Genomic DNA, 20248 nt, shown 5'->3' with positions numbered 1-20248 from the left:
ACTGACTGGAAAGGTGAGCCCTAGATTCCCAAGGTTCAATCTCAGACAGCAGTATTCACAACAATAAGGTGCGACTTCTTAATGATGCAATGCACAGCTCCCTCTGAAGTCACCTTTAAGGACAGGTCATGAAGGAAATAGGCGAGATCTGTCCAACCTAACTGGCAAACCACTCCGCAGAAGAATGCAGAAGTGCCGAGTTGACCTCTTGGAACCCAGTTCCAAAACGCTGCTGAACCTGGCTGCAGTGCGAAACTTCTGTATTAAGTTACAAGAGGTTTTCACAGCGTTTATACATCTAACTTGCTACCTAAAGATGCTGAAAGTAAGCAGTACAATTACATGAGAATATATATGTATTACACTTGGAAATTTAATTCTTCCTGCTGAGTCACTGTACTAACTAAACTATAAAATGTATAAACCACACACATACATACACAGAGCACCCACATGTGGCCCCTTAAAGCAAATTTTGCAACTAGTAACAAAAAAAGTATTGTCCAATTCAAAAACTGTATCACACATAGCTGGTGTATATTTTCTTATACAACTTTATGACTTTGTATTAAACTAAAGTATTATGTTCATGACATCATGAAACTGGTAATAACCCATGTCGTTATCTCGGTACGTACTGCACACTATGTTCAAATCTAAGTTCTTTTTCAACTAAGTAAAGATGGAAAGAGTCCACTTTCTTTATGTGCAGTGTACATTTTGTAGCTGAGACATCCAGACTGAAATCGACTCTTGTAGGGCATTCTAAACTTGTTCCTGTCATTGACATGTACAAATACCTGGACTAACCCTAAATGAGCGTCTGGGCAACAGTAGGATAATTTTGGTGGGACACCATCCTTGCTCAAAGGTAATTCAGGCAATCTTCAAAAATCATAGTGTTTCCTCCAGTAGTGGTAATACAGTTTTGCTTACTAGTTAATATTATTCTGCTCATTAAACTACACAAACACTTAAAAAAAATAGAATACACTTTTACAAAATACCCTGATTCTGTGGCATCATTTTTATGTTCATTTTTAGAACATCTTATTTCTCTGAGGTGATAACTGCCCGATGTGAAGGAATGGTCAAAGTGTCTCTCTTGCATATCCCTGAAAATTTAGCTCAAAGGCTGACTGACTAGATTAGCAAACTTGTCTAGAAAAAAAACATGGCTTTTGACTTAATAGAACAAAGGTTTAATGAGAAACTGAGGGAACTAGTGAAGGGCATCCATCTTCGTAACAAATTAGGAGGACAGGGTCTTGTGCTGCAAGCTCTCTTACAAGGGGTTATCCACAGTGAGAGCAGATGAGCTGCTGAACAGGATTTTAGTGAGGGTGGACAGATCGATTGCCTTCTCTCAAAGACTTTGCAAACCCTTCCTTACCCTTTCTCAGAAAGATCTGGTTGCTCTACAAAGAGGTAGTGGCATGTCTACCCCAAATTTTTATGACAAAATACTATTCTGGCCTGAGATCCGCTCAGTTTTATGAGTTTCTAAACTTCCCAATTTCTTAACAGCTGATTTTGACTATGTTGGGGCTTTTAAATATCATATGCAGCACACAAAACCGTTCTGTGCCAGCATTTACAGAGCTACAGGAGAATTTGTTTCTTCTTTCTTTCTCTGAAAAATATAACTTAAAAAAAAAAATCTTTTGAAATAACAGGAGATTATTGAGTTTCTAGAAATTATTACTAAGAATTTCTCTCCTTTGTTCCTTAGTTTACTACTTGGTTTTAGTAAATGTAGGTCGCTGACAGTGAAATCTTAAGGTATTATTTAAGCAAACGTACTGAAAAACACATGGCCCTGAGAGAAGCACCCCAGATTTCTATCATGGTAAAGATGTCAACTAGAAAAACTAAACAAACTGCAATATAATTAAAAAACCAAAACAAAACTCAAAAAATACCGCTAAGCTTTCAGGTCCAGAGACAACTTTCAGTGGATTATTTGGAGAAAAAAAAAAAAAAAAAAGAAGTTAACTTGATCCAACCTCCTTAATAACCAGATGTTTGCAATCATCAAAAATATATCTTTAGCTGAAACAATTTCCCTGTTCCAAAGCGTTCCGTTTCTAAGAGCATTTACATAACAATATGTGACATCTGAAATGCTTAAGGCCACCAACCATGGCAGTACAAATTACAGTCATTTTTCAACATTCCGTGCAAGGTGCACCACTTCCAGCACTGGGATTGGTTGCATGCTGTGGTGGTTTCTGCAGTGAGACACAATCAGCATGCACCACACTCACACATAGTTTGTAGCCTTTGGAGATTCATGCTAATAGGTGAAAGAGGCTGATCTCCTTACCCGCCGTAGGCTGGAATTGGAGGGGGGGGTGCTGCTGCACGAAACGTGTTGTACACCGTGCGACCTCGGCCTCTTAGATGTGCACCTCTGTAAGCAGCAGCTGCAGTTGCAGCAGGGTAGGGAAATCCTGGCACTGTGAAGAAAAAAAGAGGAATGAATGTAAAATATTCAGATCAGTCTACGGTTTTAAAACAAGGGTAATGTAGCAGCATGCTTGTGCTAATATTACAGTTTGCCTGTAACTGGATGAGGGAGTTGAAAATAAGTAAATTATTAGTCTTTTAACCTGAGGCCTCCTCTTCTTACAAAAACTCTTTGTATGCAAACAGGAGACAGCAAACTGGGAATTTAGATGGCAGCATCATAGGTGGCTCTCACTCTCTTAGAAGACACTATTAAAAATAATGTTGAGTGTTTTAGCCAACACTGCTACCAGGAGACTCTTGAGGTCCAGTTCAGGCTCAAATTTATAATGCCAGAGATTTCCATCACATTATTGGATCTATCTTCAAAAGTCAGCCCTGCTTTAAGTGGAGGTGAGATGTTAGACCAAGTGATCTAAAGTGATCTAAATTATCCAGTGATTTTACCAATCAAACAGAGCTTGACTTTTGCTCTAAAGTTGATTATTAACTGGATCTTAATTGCGTACAAAGGGCAAGAAAGACAGAGTAAGAGTTTTCTCAGATTTTGGGTGTGTACCTAATTCATAACAGTACCCATTAGTCCTTCAAAGGCAAGAGTTGCATAGGTTGGAAATATCTATCTGAATTCAGATAATATCCAGACCCAACAGAAACAATTTAGACAGATAACAAAGAAATTAACTCAGACATTTTTATAATGTCATTGCAACTAAGTGTAAATATTAATTACCTTTCCATGTGAGACTTAAAATATTTTAATCAGAAATTTAACAGTAATACAGTGCAACTTCAAGTTTTTTATCTGTAAAATGTCTCTCTTCATAAACTCTTTAATTGAAATATAAAAATAAAAAAAATCCACTTTGCTTTCTGTGACAGTTTTTTTAACCAGTTCTTCATTACTTCATCTCTCCTTTCTACGTATATTGCTGGTCAATGTTAGAATAGCTATTTTCTGAATGAATTAATCAGTAAGACAGAGAAAATCAAATCCAGCTCTGTTGGCACTCAGGTTACTTCAGTTGTGCTTCACTGTGTTGAATTTTTTTCAGCATATAAATAGATAAAAGAAATAAATATTGCTTAGCAAAGCCCTAATAAGAAGCAAGCAAATAGAAGTAACAATGTACAAAACAGTAAGTTTTTCAAGCCTGAAATACAAATTGATTTCAATCCACATTTGTCTTTCATCTCTTTTAGCATTAAATTTTAAAAGAAGCATTGAATTTGAAAAAGAAAATGAAAGAAATCACAACTTGTAGATATTGCTAGCTGAACGTATGAAGGAAAATACTGTAATAATGGTGACTTCTCCATTACTGCCTTACTACTGTGGCTTTGGGGCTTTGCTAGGTCCTTCTCTCACTGACAAAAAGGTTACACAGTAATTCTGAAAAGATTTACATGTCTGTGATACAACATAAAACCACCTTATGGCAATACAAATAAATTAAAACAGTCTTTTAAAAAGTGCAAATACCATATTTTTATTTCTCTTTCTGTAAAAAGAATATGTGTCACAATCAGAATGATGAACTTACAGCACTCAATATACTGTTGATAACTTTGCAATCAACTGCATTTAAGCAGACTTAAAGAGAGTCATGGAAAGCATTTTTTGGGGGGAAAAATGATCATATATATCATATACTTGAAATTCAGATACTGTAAGTACTTTTGCATATATTCAAATATTGAACAGTATAAACGCAGTAGTGCTAGAATCATGACCTACTGCTCAAACCTTGTAACTTTTGTTCTTTTACTTTCCAAGTAAACAATCTTGCATACTAATCAGTACAGTGTTCACACGAAAATGTAAAAGATAATTTTCAGAGGACTGAATATATAGGCAAACATTACAGTAAAAAGATCTACAGGTTGTGCTGTAGTTCCTCTGATAGAGTGGACTGTCTCCAGATAGTAACAGATAAATAAAAGGTGCAATGCTCTAATAAAATTTCATAGATGGAAGTTAGCAATACATGAGAAAAACATGAGGGTTGGACACATGTCATCACTGTTCACTTCTGTCCCTTAGAGAACGTATTTGGGAATGCCACATGCTGGAGACTTCCTGTCTTGGCTTAAATGAGGTGATGCACACAACATACGTTTTAAACGGTCACTTAATTATAATCATGTCTGTTACTTCTGTAAGAGAAACAATGAAGTGGACTGGTACTCTTCAGCATGGAAAGGAAGTGACTCTGGGAGCTATGACAAAGCTGCACAGTCATGAATAATGGAGAAAATACGGGAAAAGGAGGCTCTTCACACAGCCTCTAATTAAGCCGCCATGGAAATTTTTGCCACTGGATGTTATGGATGCTAAAAGTTTGAAAGTTTATATGATCGAAAAGGATGAACAGTTTCCCTGCGGAGAAATAGTATAAAGACATCACCTCTGGTTTACAAAACCAACTCCAAATTGTAGAAAGCTAACAAAATGTTCAAGAACAATATACCTCCGCAGTCGCTTCAGTCTTACAACTTTTTTTAGGCATTCAGCTTTTATTCCTTTCCAAATACAGGGTATTGAACTAGATGGAGAAGTAATCTAATCCAGTATGATCATCTCTGTTATAAGAGTAATATTTGCTTCCAGTCTGCCTGCATGAGAAAAGTGACTCCTTTCCACCTAGTAGATGGTCATTTCGAGAAGTAAGTTTCTCCAATATTTTGAGAATTGGTGCCTTTTTTAAAAATCATGCAAATAAATTAATAAACCTCCAACAAAATAGTGCTGAGAAGAGTTCGCTTAAGCAAATGGGCGAAAATGGACTTGAGAGTCTGGCCAGGAAAAACTGCTATCTGAAATGGTGTGTATCTTAAATGATAAACCTGAAGGCCGATAGTCTGTAGCTACCTTTAAAATAACCTGTAGTCTTTAGGGGCACTCTTAAACTGCCAAGACTAAGAAAAATTTCTCTGACTTAAAATCCACTGACAAAAAATGACCGAAGTCTGACAACCTTTGAGCAGTTTGGACAACTTCTTCACTTACACGTGCACCTGTAGTTCTCTACATAGTGACAGAAAACACTTTCACAAGAAAAACAGAAACAGTGGTAAAGAAAACCAAACCAATTCGAAAAAGTCTAAGCTCCAGCAATGTAAGGTATCTAACAATGTTGTGGGCTTGCAATACATGATCTGGAAACTCCTGCTCTGAGATCTGTTTCAGCAATTAATTCTCTGTAATTAATGTTCGGCAATATATAAGGCAGTTGCCTTCTTTCAGTGCAACACTCAGGGTCCTAGGCAATCTTTTTGCTGTAAAATGCACTGTTTGAAGTTAACTCACAATTCCTCCATACAGCCACACACCTTATACATGTGTGTGAAGAATGGACCTACCTCTTGATTTTCCGAAGAAATTAGGTCTAATGAAACCCAACTGGAACTGTGCAGAAGTTGTACGGGAGTCAGTGAGAATATACCTCTGCGGAAGCATGAACTCCTACCGTGGTTTATGAGTATTTTTTCCCCTTGAATTGTACCATTCAATCCAGCTTTCACACAGATAGAAAATATTAATTTATTTTTAATTTAATTTTTATTAATTTACATTAAAATATAAATTTTTGCAATAACTGAGCATTTATCCTAAATAATCTTTATTCTGCATGGTAGTCACAACCTTGGAAAGAATTATAAGAAGGGCCACTGACCTGAAATCTTTGACAGTGAATGGTTCTCTACAAAGAAATGTCACTGGAAAAGCAGAGTGCCTCCATCAATGGATGAGTAAAAAAGAACATAAAATATTTTTTTAAAATAGTATTACATTTTTATGAGAAAGAAGGTTTTCCCTTGTGAAAGAGGAGAAAAGGCTAGAAGATAGAGATAAGCAGGAAGAGTCACTTAGCCCATAAGTGTTTACCAAATCCAGAACCCATAATGGAAGCTCAGCATTCATGAGAGATGCTAAGGTAAGACAGTGATTTCTACCATTTTCAAAGTATTTGCAACACAAAGGATGTGTTAAAATGAAAAGCCTGAAGTTATTGTTTTCCTATGCTTGCCTTGCATTGTCTCCTTAATAAAATCATTAAGCATAAAATGTCTAGAGCAAAGCAAAACTCCAAAAAAGCTTGTAGAAGCAATTCCACGGAAGGTAGATTAGTGATTTGGAGTTCTGTCGGGATGAGGATAAGACATGATGGAAACTAAGCCTGAAAAATACAGAACTAATACTGGCATTACAAGGTCTTATGATCAAGTGAGGTCTAACAGGAGAGTTTATATATAACAGAATTATATCAGTCCCCAAAACCTGATTTGGGTCAGTCTAAAAATCAGAGTAAACAAGCCTTCTATTTCCAGGTAGTAATGTTAAAGATTAAGTGTAGAGGTAAAATAATCAGGATCATGCCACCTTGGATTTGAGTTCAGCAAAAAAAAGTTATGCTACTTCAGCCCAGCTGAGAAATCATATGGTTAGGAACATGTAATAACTACAGAATTTATTTTGCTACCAACTTTTTAATATCCTCACTCCAAAATAACCAGCAGAAGTGGCACCATTAGAACACAGCTGAAGAATGGACTTCATAAAAACAATTTCATTGAAAGGGCTCTCCCATCAGGAAGCATTAAGTGCTATTAACCAGCCCCACAAGTAATGAATATATTAGCCAGGAGGGGTAAAGATTTTAATGACTTACAGTTTGTAGGTCAACCTTCCTTAGTGCTTCAGTGCCAAACTGCTGAAACTCAGTCACTGATAATGCTATTATAATGGGGTTGAAAATGTGTTTGACTCTCAGCAGGGAAGCATCTGAGTCCACTTCTAAGCAAAAGTACCTTAAATTTATCAAAGCAATTTGATGACTGAAATTCTTCTGATCTGTGATAGAGAAAAGGCAGATTTCTCCAACTACACATTGATGATATGAGGTGATAATATGAGGTTAAAAAAAAACAAACACGACTTTTCTAAGGACTATATATAGTCAAATGTCAAGCCAAAGAAACAATTTACATTCTCATCTAATAGCCCCCCATCAGTTCTGTAGTGATTCATTCAGCTGTTCAAATATGAATGAGACTACACGGGCAACAACAAAAAATCAGTTCCTACAGTGGAACTGCATTTTTACTTTTTCAAATTAAAAAAGAAGAGTGAAAACAATATACTGTTGAAGTGCTTGGTTTTGCTTGATAAAATTATCCAAAACCATAAAAATCATCTTGTATTATAGCCTAAATGAAAATTTTTTAGGAACATTACGTTGGTAAGATTCCTTCTTTAAACCTATTTGTTCTATTTTTATATTTAACAGGATAAAATTTTAAAAAAATTGTATTATTACAATGAATATTGTCCAAAAAGTACTCTCTTCTGGATACGTTTTGTAAACATGGAAACACTGTCGGGGTACCTCCTTCATCAAACTTCAGTTTAGATCTCAAACATGAAATCTCTTCAGCAAATTGCAATATGTAGGCAAATAAAAAGTCCTTTGGAATTAACAGGATTCATGTTAATATACTGGCAAAATTCAGGTAACTAATGATTTTATATAGAAAACAAATATGAACATTAGGAAAAGAAGAGGAACTTAATCTTTGTGTTCACAGATGAAATTTAACCAAATCTTAATTTCTCCCGGAAGATGTAATATAAGCATTGGTTTTATTAATATTTTATTAAATGAACATGACAGGTAGGTGCACTTCCTAGGCACCATATCTCAACATGCCTTGGAAAACAAAGACTGAAGGAACAATGACAATGCTTAAGTTCCCAAAAGGAGGAATATAACCTGGTAAAAAATACTTAAGGGTTATACACTGTGTATTAAAGTTTTAAAGCTTTGGGATAGATGGAAGAGTAGCAGATGCAGAAAACAACAGGGGGCAGATTTTGTATCAAAGCCATAAAAATATACAGCCATTTTAATGGGCAATTATTCTTTGCCTTTGTGCTGTGGTTTGAATTTGTATGAAAGTGCCATATGCCTCAAGAAAGGTGTGCCATCAAAATGGATGAACGAATCTACCTCTCATCACTCCTAATCTCTCCTCCTTCACACAAACTAGCAGGTCATCCACTATCAAGAGTTTTCAAATGTTTTACGGTAAAGAATTTTAATGTTACATCATGTCTAAATCAGTTTATAGCTAATTTACTGCAACGCAGCTTAAATGTTAGAAAGGCAAGGAAACACATTTACATTTTTCCCATAGTTCAGGAGGATCCCTGTTGAGGAAACACTTCAGAAGTGCTGGACAATAAATTAAAAACAAAGAGATATAATTGGTAGCACGCTGAGAAAGGCTAAGCAGAATAATCTATACGATCTTATCTGAGATTTCAGGAACAGAATCAGGAGTTTATCCCGATGCCGTGTAATGAGTTTTCACTTTACGGTAATAGCAATTAGTAGTATTACTTGGCATTCTTTAAAAGAATTATAAAACCTGTGTTAAAGAGGATGTGTGCAGACCTTTGCATTTAAATACACAGTCCAAAGTACAGGGCAAGGAAAATTTAAGCTCTGTTACTACAGATTTTAACATAAAAAGGCTTTTACATTATATATGAATACACATACGGATTCTTAAAATTTCAGGGTAAAAAAATCTTTAGAAAGTTCACAATGTTTAAAAATAGCAAGCTGAAAATACATTTTTTCACTTGTCACTTTTGTGAGATGATTAACCCTGGGATCGAGCTGTGAATTAACTGAATTCAAAGGAAATTTCGCATGTATGTCAAATACAGTCACAACTGGTCACTTCTATTTCCTTCATTCACAATCTATTTATTTTTTGAAACACATACTTAAAATTAGTAGAACAATCATGTCCTTACTATTGTACAAAAATATATGTCAGTATTAAACACTGTTGTTTAGGAATGAATAAATCTGTATTTTGGACAAACCATTACTTATAGGACATTCTCATTTGAAATGCATTGGAAAAGGAAAACAAAAATCTCTAATTAATGTACAAGTCTAATCACCATTCTCCACATGGAAGAGTAATTTTTCACTGTTCATTTGCTCAGTGTAATCTCAAAACTGACATAACAGAAAAGCAATGGCCTATAAATCTGCTCTCATTTGTTTCTTTAATATTCATATTCCATTGAACTACAGCTGCTTGTTGCTGCAGTCTATTACAACATGCAAAACTGTCGATAAAAATATTATGAAAGGCAAGATGTGTTTCTTCATGGTTCTGTGTGCCATTTGTTTTTAAAAAAATAACAATAAATGACTCACGGATTGTCCCTTAGTTTGCTGCATGCTGGGCGATTAGTGATTAATTACCTTGCTGCAAATTGACATGGCACAAGGAAATTGACACAGCTCTGATTAATTAACTTTTTCTGTGAGACAGTTACTTACAAAACACTGCACACTGTAATTGAATCCCTTTACACAACACTACTGCATTAAGCTTCCAGTCAAATCCAAATTAGCACCAAATTTTACATAAATTTGGTTAAACTTTTTATAATAAGGTATACCCTGAAAGTTTACATAAATATTTCTAGAAAGAGGACAGACAGCTGCTTTAAGACACTGTTTTCAACTATTTCATCCTCAGACATATGAAAAATAAGATGGTAGATTTTTCCATACCTAACGACCATCATAATCAAGTGCACTCAAAAAACATACATAAAATATTTCAGAAAAAGCAACCTCCTATTTAATGAACTTATGTCAAATAGTAGGAAGACACCTAACTGTTCCAACAAAACTTTTAATTGGTTTATCTTTAGCTTAAATTTGTTTCCAGATCTATTTGATCTACTATTTCAACAACAACTGCATATACTGAAGTCACACTTAGTTTTCTTTATAATTAAGTATATATGGAATTATTCTTTTTCTCTGCCCTCCTTTGTTTAATCTCCTCTAATATACCAATAAATAAACCACCATTGGCTACTATCTACATTGATACCATTATACACTAGGGATTTATAACCTTTGGAGCAAAATCTTGATGCTAAAGCCTGGAAACTGTCTCATCCTTTTGTGTGAACTTTTTTAACTGTGAGGGTGACTGAGCACTGGCACAGGTACCCAGAGAGCCTGTGGAGTCTCCATCCTTGGAGATATCCAAAAGTTGTTTGGGCATAGTCCTGGGCAGCCTGCTCAAGGTTATGCTGCTTAAGCAGGGAGGGGGGGCCAAGGTGACCCCCAGAGACTCCTTCCAACCTCAGCCACTCTGAAATTCAGTCATTTGGTGATTCTGTGATTACCAGAAATTCCCATATAATCTCATCCTTCTTTTACTGGACTATATATCCAGCCACCTGATCCCTCAGACATGAAGGGATTTCTCTTAACATGCAGAAGAAAATGGAGGATGTGGAGAGATGAAAAATAACAGATGATTGAGAATTTTTTTGTAAAGCTATGTAATTACACCAACCTACAATTTTGAATAAAAAAGACGCTATAATTGATGGTCAAATTAATTATAGCGTACTTAATAACAAAATAAGAGTACTGCACAGTTGATGTTACAAAGAATACAAATAGTTGATGTACAAAGAACAGTTGACTTTTCACAAAAGAAACTTCTAATAAACAAGAATAATCTCAGTAGGTAAAAACAAACAACAAAGCAACCAGTCCATAAAGGAAAAGAAATAGAAGAGATCAGAGAAACCACACCTGATCTTAAATTAAAGAACAATTTTCAAATATAGATGATCAAACTGATCTATGACTTGTCATATTCCTGGTTGTTGGACATCTACAAGTTCCAAGCAAATGGAAAAATTCACCTGTGTCTAGCTGAACATCATTCCTGAGACAAAGTAAAAATGACATGGTTATGGAAAACTAGATGAAGAATAGCACTACTATAAAAAGGTGACAAAATTTAGTAATTTGAATGTTTATGAAAGTCAATTCTGTGGTGACCAGAGTTCTCTCTGGATGACACAAGGATTACTAAAACTCAACGGAATTATTAAACTGTAAAAAAGAACGTTGTCAGAACGTTGTTGGGTTGGGACCAATTTATTCAGGAAGTGATTGAGGAAAATTCCAGCTATTAACCTAATCCAAGCCATAATGGAAAAAATTGTCAAAACAAAGAATTGCACCTGCAAAGTCATGTAGATATTAAAAATGTTAATTCCCCAAGAGTACTTACTATTTGTGAAATTCAGGTTGAAGAATTTTGCTGTATACAACATGGTTCAAAGAGCCATGATTTAATAACAACCATCACACAATGCAAGAAAGAGTGACACTAAAGTAAGTCTTTATTTGAAACCAAATCTTACAGGCTAAGCTGAAAACCACAAAATTAACAACTTTACATCTGACAGACAGAATGATTTGAGATGTACGGTCAACTGTGTGTGCCTACCTACTAAAAATAAGTAACACAGCATCTAGAATGCAAACATCAGAAGCCTGCATCTAGGACTCTACACAAAGGATCTTATGTACAATAATATCGTAGATCATGACGCCAAAAAATATTAAACGTAATTCTCACTATTTAGCTGCATACAGAGAGGACTAAGTCCAAACAATCCTATTGTCCTAACTCATTGATTAGTCACGAGTACTGCCGGTGGCCAAGTGCCATATCTCCATTAACAGGAAAGTACTAAGTTAAGACACACGAGATGCTCAACTGTCCTTGGTCAAACATAATTTTTATTATTTGAACTAAAGAACAAAGATACTCTCCACAATTTACAATTAAAAATGTTATGCACACCATTCCAGTCATCTCCCACTCCCAGGTGTAGGATGGTGTATAAGTTAAAACAAAGTCAGTGGCACACAACTCAGGGCATGTCTATCTTTATAAAACTCTTAAGCGTGCTAGTTCAGATATACTGCACCATCACTAAACAGATTAACAGAAGAACGAGTATAAACATCAAGGCACTTAAAAACAGATTTGCAGGAGTGAAATGAAACCCATATTTACAGATTCTGGACAACTACAATACATCTTACTAATGACTTATAAGTCACCATGTAAAATACTGATAAATAGAAGGTAAAAGGACAGTTATCCTGAAAATAGTTACAGAAGGACAATATATAGTGAGAGAACACAAAAAAATGCTGTAACAAGAATTTCAGGCAGTGCTACCAAAAAAACCTCAAAAGAGGTTCACTTTACAGTTTAAAAATGTTGATACTTAAATCAAGAATATAACGTAATACATATGAATATAATTTTTCTCAATTTTGTTAATTTTGTGTTGTCTTTATACCTATCTGATTTAGAAGTCAGTGAAGTTATCCTACATTCAGAATTGTGCAACTTTATTCAAAGCAAGGTCCAATACAATAGGCCAAAACAGTGTTTAAAAACCTTCCGAAGACATTCCAACAAGAGATGACATCAATATTTTTCTCTGGAAGTGATACATGATTTTTCAACCTTTTACACTTCTGTACAGCGAGTGGCGGGAAATCATGGAAAACAATTAGTAAACTTCCTATCTTACTTATTATTGATATCTTCTTTATTTAAGCTTTCATGTAAACCCATTGTATTTTAACATACAGACAAGGAAGGTCAGTTACCACATTATTCCTGGGTTACTACGAGGTGGTTCTCTTTATTTATAAAGGCAATTAATTAATTCAGGGAACACATTAAAAGATAGTTTGACTCCTAAATGCTTCCATCACCTGGTTTTTACTGAGGTTTTTGTAACCTGGAAATGATGTGTGTGATTGGTCTACTCAAATGTATGGACCCTTTGGGCGGGATTTTTGCACTGTTTCATTCATGAATCTCAGTCCTACAATGGTTAAGTTGGCTTAATCATAGAACTCCTTTGCAGCGGTACTCTAGCTTTTTCCTGTTAAGCAATAAAAAGCAGACAAAACCACAAACATGTAAACGAAACCTACTAATGTATATTTTAATTGTGATGAAATGACCTGCCATTCGAGTTTAAGAGAAAAGACACCAATTAAAAATTCAGTTTGCAGAAACCTTTTTATATTTAATTCAGAAATACTGTAACATAGGCAAATTATTTACACCATATGAATACTCATTCTTTAAGCTGTTCCTGACCCATACACCAATTCAAAATGGCAAGCTTACTAAACTGCAACTCCCTTACCAATAACAGTAAAATCACAACAAATAAATTAAGAAAAACTACAGCAATAAAATCAGAACAAATTAATCATTCATGTCATTACAATAAAGCACATGTCCATTAGGACTGAATATGGTCAATCATGTCTTACATACAAAACCCAGAAAAGGATATAGCAAATGCCAGGAGCGCCTACACTTTAGTTGCCTGGAGTCTCAGCATAATACTAAAACGACTATCATCATTACAATATAATTTTCAGGTAATTTCTTGTGTGCAACAGATTAAACCTGACAAAATCAACTGAATCAAGATTTCTAAACTGAATGTTTCCACTAATGATTCTGCTCAGAAGTGCATTTTAAAATCACCTCTTGAGAATTTGTATTTTCCCCATGTAATCTTCTTGGTACTGGAAATATCCCAGAATATAATAGAAATGTCAGAGGTCTTACTTCAATCCATTAGTAATGCCACAGAAAAATAAAACCTGCAATGTCTTCACTGAAACAAGAAACATGAAAATAGTTTCACACAGCATTTTTGAGGTAGTTTACTAATATTCCTAAACCAAGTAACCTACTTTTAGCAAGGATATTCAACAGATAGATTGAATAGACAGGCTTTAATTAATTCTCATTTCTGTGGCACAGTGAGTCCTCAAACAGACTAAATTTCACTATTGGATGTGGTATTTATACTTAGTATTTATGATTTTCCTTATTTATTCCATGCATATCAACAAAGTCCCAAACTATCCTCCACTTATGAATCAAAACAAAACACCCATGGGAAAAAAAAATATTTTAAAAATAGTACATGTGTCTCTCATACATAAGTCTTCGTAAGTTTTTAACAGAGAACATATATAAAAAGCAAAATTCCCGTATCATATAATTAATACTTTAAGCTTCTGTTATAGATTTTCCTTCTCTCCTGGCCTGTAACACATACCTTTGGCTCAGTAAGATTATTAGGATAATTTAGGAACATTTCTAATGCCTGTTCTGAAGTAATGGAATGTATTTCCCTACTTGCTTTAAAAGAACTTAAGCATTAAAAATACTTCTTGTCAAAAGTATTACAAGACCAAAGGTTTCCAGGGAATTTTCTGAAAGAACTGCCTTCCCACCTTTCAAAAACATCTCATCTTTGCCTTGTTGTTTTCTGGTTGCTCATAAGCTAAAATCCCAGGGCAACAGAGTTTATTGTTTTAATATCTGTCTGACGCAAAGCAAAAGTATTCTCTGGTGAGTGCTTATCTGTCATATATACTTCTGTGAAAGGAATATCAAGACAAATAAGATGTTCTAGGGCATATCATGGGATTAGGAATTTGGCACTGTCTGAATTCTGTTCAAAAATAGTTGAAATGATAAATACAAAAAATATCTACACCGATATTTTGAGGATGAGAACTGGAAGAGCATTGAGTTTTCAGTATTTTAATTATAAAGGCTTTATACTATTTTAGTATGAATAGAGAATGAACACTCAAGTCCATAAATGGGACAAACAAAATGAGAGGAAAAAAATATTCATAACTGAAATAGTTAAAACAGTAAACTTCTATTCTAATGACACAATGACTGTGGACTTACTTTGTATTAATTAAACTCAATGTAATGGCATTTTCTATATTGAAATGAATAGTCAGTGATCTGGAAATGCATTTAGACCATTAGGTTAATTACAGAAACTGATGGAAGTTTTATCAGACAATTACAATTAAAGAACACGAACAACGTGGGACAGATTTATAAGCATTTGTACCACCTCAATCATTTTTCCTGAATTTCACCACCACTTCTTACAAAATTGTAATCAATATATTAATTAAAAAATGGGCCAACTTCATTTGCCCTTGAGTATGATAAAATAAAATTATATCTGATTTATGCATTTTCATATTTTATCTTCTTGTATTTCTATCACTTCCTTGCAATATGAGAGATTTATTTATTTTTGATAAAAAATGAAAATTTATGGAAAAAGAACATGGATATTTTGGAGCTGATAAGCATGCTTACTGAAGATAAAACAACTCTAACATTTAGAAAATGTAAGCCAAAATTGACATTAGTTTAAAATGTACTCATTGAAGCCAAGGCAAAATTCTCTTTTATGGGCATGCAAAACATTTGAGAAATATAGGCAGTCATCTGCACATCACTCTGAACAATGGAGTGTAGCAATTTACTGGTTTACCACATATGTTACCTGTTCAGTCCAGTGAGCTGTCCCTTTAATACATGCTCAGAAAAATCTACCAGTAAGTTACATATCCAATAACTCTAGTATCTTTACTTTTACTTAGAGCTAAAATAAAGCCTAAAAGTTACAAAGATCAAAGTTGTGATCTAGAAAACAGTGAAGAACAGTTAGTTGCTTTTGAGCTTTTGTTAAAACTTGTAATCTCTCTCCCAATGCCTTCCATGGGACCTGGGTACGCACAACTGTAAATTTTGAAAAATGTGATGAACAGCTTTAGGCTGGCTTCCTTGCTACATCAGCTAGTACTTCGCCAGCCCAAGAACGTTGATTAGCTATCCCGGTGCACAAAGAAACTTTCTACTGGCAGGTGCACCTCCTTTGCCCTCTGCTGCCTTGAAAGGGAAGGGGAGGTTGTCAAGAAAATGGAGGTAGGCTCTTCATAGAGGCACAAACCGGGAGGACAAGAGACAACAAACATAACTTGAAAGATGAGAGGTTTACACTGTAAGGACATTCAAGTTTTGGAACAGACGACTCAGAAAGGTTGTGCAGTCTCCATCCTTAAAGGTGCCCTGGTGCAACCCAGTCCTTCCAACCTGAATTATTCTATGATTCTACAATTTCAAGTATTCCTTCTTTCCCATGTTTTGGCTCTCATCTACTTCTATTTCACCGACATTTTCAGGTACTTCTACATTACAGAAACATGGGGAAAATAGGCACTAAACAGTTTTCAAAAGTCTTTGCACAAATTGAGATTCGTATTTTTGCCTTTTTTAACCATACATACCCAGCTATATTACTGTCCTTTGTAGAACAGTGATACAGATATTCAGTGACAGAACTTTTTTCTTCATTTGAATCTTCCTTTTCTCCAGCAGGATCTTAATATTCTCATGGATCCTATTCTTGAGTGGCTTCAATTTGAAAAAGTTCCAAGATTTTTCTTGATACATTTCTTATTTAACAGTAGATACAAATTTCTTCAGGATTTAAAAATTTCCTGTGGAAGCAACTAGTCTAAAGAAGCAGGGGCAAAAAGAGACTGTCAGTTACGTGCAGCCAAACTGTTTGATTTACTAAGTTTCAGTGAGATATCATGGGCCTCCAGGAAGATTCCAGTAAACGCTTGCTTACTCACTGGGACTTGGTGTACTCTAATCTTTACTTTCTGGATATATCTCCTTCCAATACTCATCTATGTTCTGCATTAAGATAATGATGAAGTATTTAACTGAAAACAGTTGTATTAGTTCTGTCCTCAAGATGCCAATACTATGGGAATCTACAGCAGCCAAGATGAGACCATGAGCTTCCTTTGGTTGTCTCAATAAGGCAAAGAATCTGTCCCACCAAGGGATGTGAACACATTTGCATGCTGAAACTATGCTTTCTACATAACAAATGATCTATTCCCAGAAAAGATGTGCAAATGAAAAACTGATCCAGGTCCCATCTTCTGCTCCAGCATAAGAGAACAGATGATGCACGAGAGACTATTGTTACTGATTTGTTCCACTGCTCGCAGAAGAAACAGCTCATTTCTTTTTGTATTATGCAAAAGGCCAGAAGTGATGGAAGGAAGCAGGGCCATGTTTCCATCTCCTGACATATTCAGAGGTGTAACTAATCACTGTACTGGGAAATGTACAATGTGATACATAAAATATATCCCGGGGAAATAAAACGTCAGAAGGGAAAGATTAGCTCCAAGAAATGCACTCTTCTTTCTGTCCAGTGAAAAAAATGGGGTAAAAATGTTCAGAGTCATCAGAGACAACTAGTGACTGATACAATTAAAAGTTAAAAAGTTAAGTGAGAAATAAAGCTAGCCAAATTAAGAAAAATATATTTTACAACCATGTTTCAGTCCTTCATTTCTTACAGAACATAACTCGGGAGCAAAAGATGAACAGTCAAGTTAAAAACAACATTTCTAAAAAAAGGGACCATCCTCTTCCAAATATCTGAAAATTCCTAAATGCCATTAGCATTTAATGAACTGAAAACCTCTCAGATGGCTTTAAAAATCTCAGACTACTCTTTCCCTTCTGTTAAAACAATTACAAATTTTAAACCTCTTAATTCTTACATTGTAAGCTGTTCTAAAATATTACATGGTTACAATACTGGCAGTAACAGAATAAATGATTAACAAAGTATTCAAAGATGAAGGCTGCAATATTGTTGTCTACATGGAACGATAATACTAAAAGTATCAGTCTCCTAGATATTAATGTTAATTTATCAGTTATTTCAATACTACAAATGTGCATAAGAAATGGAATATAGATCTTTGAAATAATAAAAGAAAGAAAATGAGACAAAAGTCAAGCTTCATTTCTATTCACTTCTTAGAAGTTCCTATAGAAATGGAAGTATTTTACATCTTTATTGAAAGTTTTGTAATAAGGAGAAATTAAAAAAAAATTACAATCATTAGTAATTGTAGTATTTCTGTATTATTAGGAGTTGTTACCCTGTGGGGGAAACTACATTTTGGCAATATGAATACTGTACATAATAAAAGAAAAATCATGACTTGCAGACACACAGATTCAACAGAAGTGTAATAATTTCTACTGCAAGGGCTACTAGCAATCTCTTGTTATGAAACTGTGTATTACACATTGCCCAGTGGGAAGCAGATAGGCAAAGTCTGTTTACTTATGTGTTTGGCATAATTGAAAACAAACAGGTGTTTGTTAGGATATCATTGTTCAAGGAGCACCACTGCAAAATAAGATTTTTCAAAGGGATTGACTCATGAGACATAATGGAAACTGTGAAGTACAGAGCTTGGCTAGCTATACAATGACTGTCTAGGGAATTAATAATAGTGGAAATGCCATACATTGTAAAGAGCAACCCTAGAAGTAAATTTCCTAGGATAGAACTCAGTGAGATAATAGGAGAACAGGGTAAACTTAAGAAAGGCTTTATTTAGAGCAATTCCCAGAAAATTAAAAACAAACACCCCCCCCCCCCCCCCTCCCCACCAAGAAGCTCCCTAACAGTGAGATGAATGAAATGTTTGGACAATTTTCTAGGAAAATAATTTCAGTCAGAGATTGGTATTTTGGTCAAAAGACTGGTATTTCAGGCAAAAAGGAATAGTGCACTAAAAATGTACAAAAGGGAACACTGATTTAAACAGTCAGTATTTCATCTCTGTGTTACTACAAGGATTTAAAAAAGCCACTGCTTGGGAAAGGTGACATAGTACAAAATATTCTTGGAGCACCTCGAAGCAAATGCAGATTTAACTGATAATTTCCAATTTAAAACACTGGATATATTTTGTTAGTTCACTATGTATTTGTAGACTTCCGCTTTGAAACTAGATCCCATATTTATATGGTAAAAGCAGCAGCTCTAGGGATGCTATTCATAGCCTTTGACATATGAGTTACATGACTGTAGAGATGATCGCTACGGAACTCTTTTGTCCTCATTCCTGGTTTTAATTAATAAAAGAAATTAATTATTTTAGTGGTCTAGAGAAGCTTTAAGACAGTAGAATTGCATTCCAGATTGAACACAATCTTCATAAAGAGCATATCTGATAACATTGTTAAATCGGACAATGTAAAATATTTTCTTTACAGAGGACTGCTAAGAACACATAGCAAAGGCTGCTGTTCACCCTAATTCTGCAAGCAGCAATTAGTACTATTTCATTCAGCTAGAAGCTTCTTATCTGACTAGATTTGAGAATAGGCATCAGTGGTACCATTAATACAATCTAAAACACTCTCAGAAGACTCAGTTCCACTTCTGCTTCAGAATTTTAGAGGACACATTTCTACTCCGAAGCTTTGTATGGAAAAATGGCTGATGGCAGCATCTATCGTTTCATCTTGTCTTTGCTATTTTTATTAGAGAAGCTTTTTTAAATTCAAAATACTCACTTGCACACAGTCTTTTTCCTTTTTTACAAAAGACTTCATATCTATTTGCTTCCTGACACAAACAAATGGTGGCATGACATAAGACTTTTTGTTTATTAAATCACAGTTGTGACCAGGACAGAAAAAGCAACACAACTTCATCTTCTACACAAAATGCAGAGTGCACAACAGTACTGGATTCCAAAAAATTTCACTGTTACTGTAGAACTTCTGACCATTTATGTAGAACATTGCAATACAGGTAATTTTTTTTTTTTTTTTTAATATATATTCTGAGGATAAAGATGCAACTAAAACCACTGAATTAACTGTTGACATTACTTACATATGTTTATAAATACCACATTTACCTTAACAAGAGCTGTTGGGAAAGTTTACATTTTTAGGGGCCTCAATTCACATTAATGTGCTTTTGTCACAAAACAAAACAAAACAAAAAGCCATAACACTAGCTTACTTGTGGATGTGTATACTAGTGAACTGGGGGCACTGTACACGGGAGATCCCTCCTGGTTTGCCTGGCACAGCAGCACCCTGCCTACAAGAAAGAGAGAGAGAGTGGTATCTGGTTTTGGAACACTCA

General features: G+C 34.9%; 1 protein-coding gene across 26 annotated transcripts in view; it reads right to left on the bottom strand.

Moving 5' to 3' along the window:
- Window positions 1-20248, bottom strand: part of LOC141919139 (RNA binding protein fox-1 homolog 1) — a 766805-nt gene that overhangs the window by 50338 nt on the left and 696219 nt on the right. For 20 of the 26 annotated variants that reach the window (XM_074814133.1, XM_074814139.1, XM_074814151.1 and 17 more), the window contains 2 exons: window positions 20123-20203; window positions 2327-2459 (listed from right to left, as the gene is read on the bottom strand). In XM_074814133.1, the coding sequence (XP_074670234.1) occupies window positions 2327-2459; window positions 20123-20203 (214 nt within the window). The remainder of the gene's footprint in view (window positions 1-2326; window positions 2460-20122; window positions 20204-20248) is intronic. The other 6 variants (XM_074814149.1, XM_074814156.1, XM_074814145.1 and 3 more) reach the window with 1 other exon arrangement.

The sequence above is a fragment of the Strix aluco genome, unplaced genomic scaffold (genome assembly GCF_031877795.1).
Source record: "Strix aluco isolate bStrAlu1 unplaced genomic scaffold, bStrAlu1.hap1 H_1, whole genome shotgun sequence".
NCBI lineage: Eukaryota > Metazoa > Chordata > Aves > Strigiformes > Strigidae > Strix > Strix aluco.
Note: the sequence above shows the minus strand (reverse complement) of the source record. Positions and strands in the feature narration are given on the sequence as shown.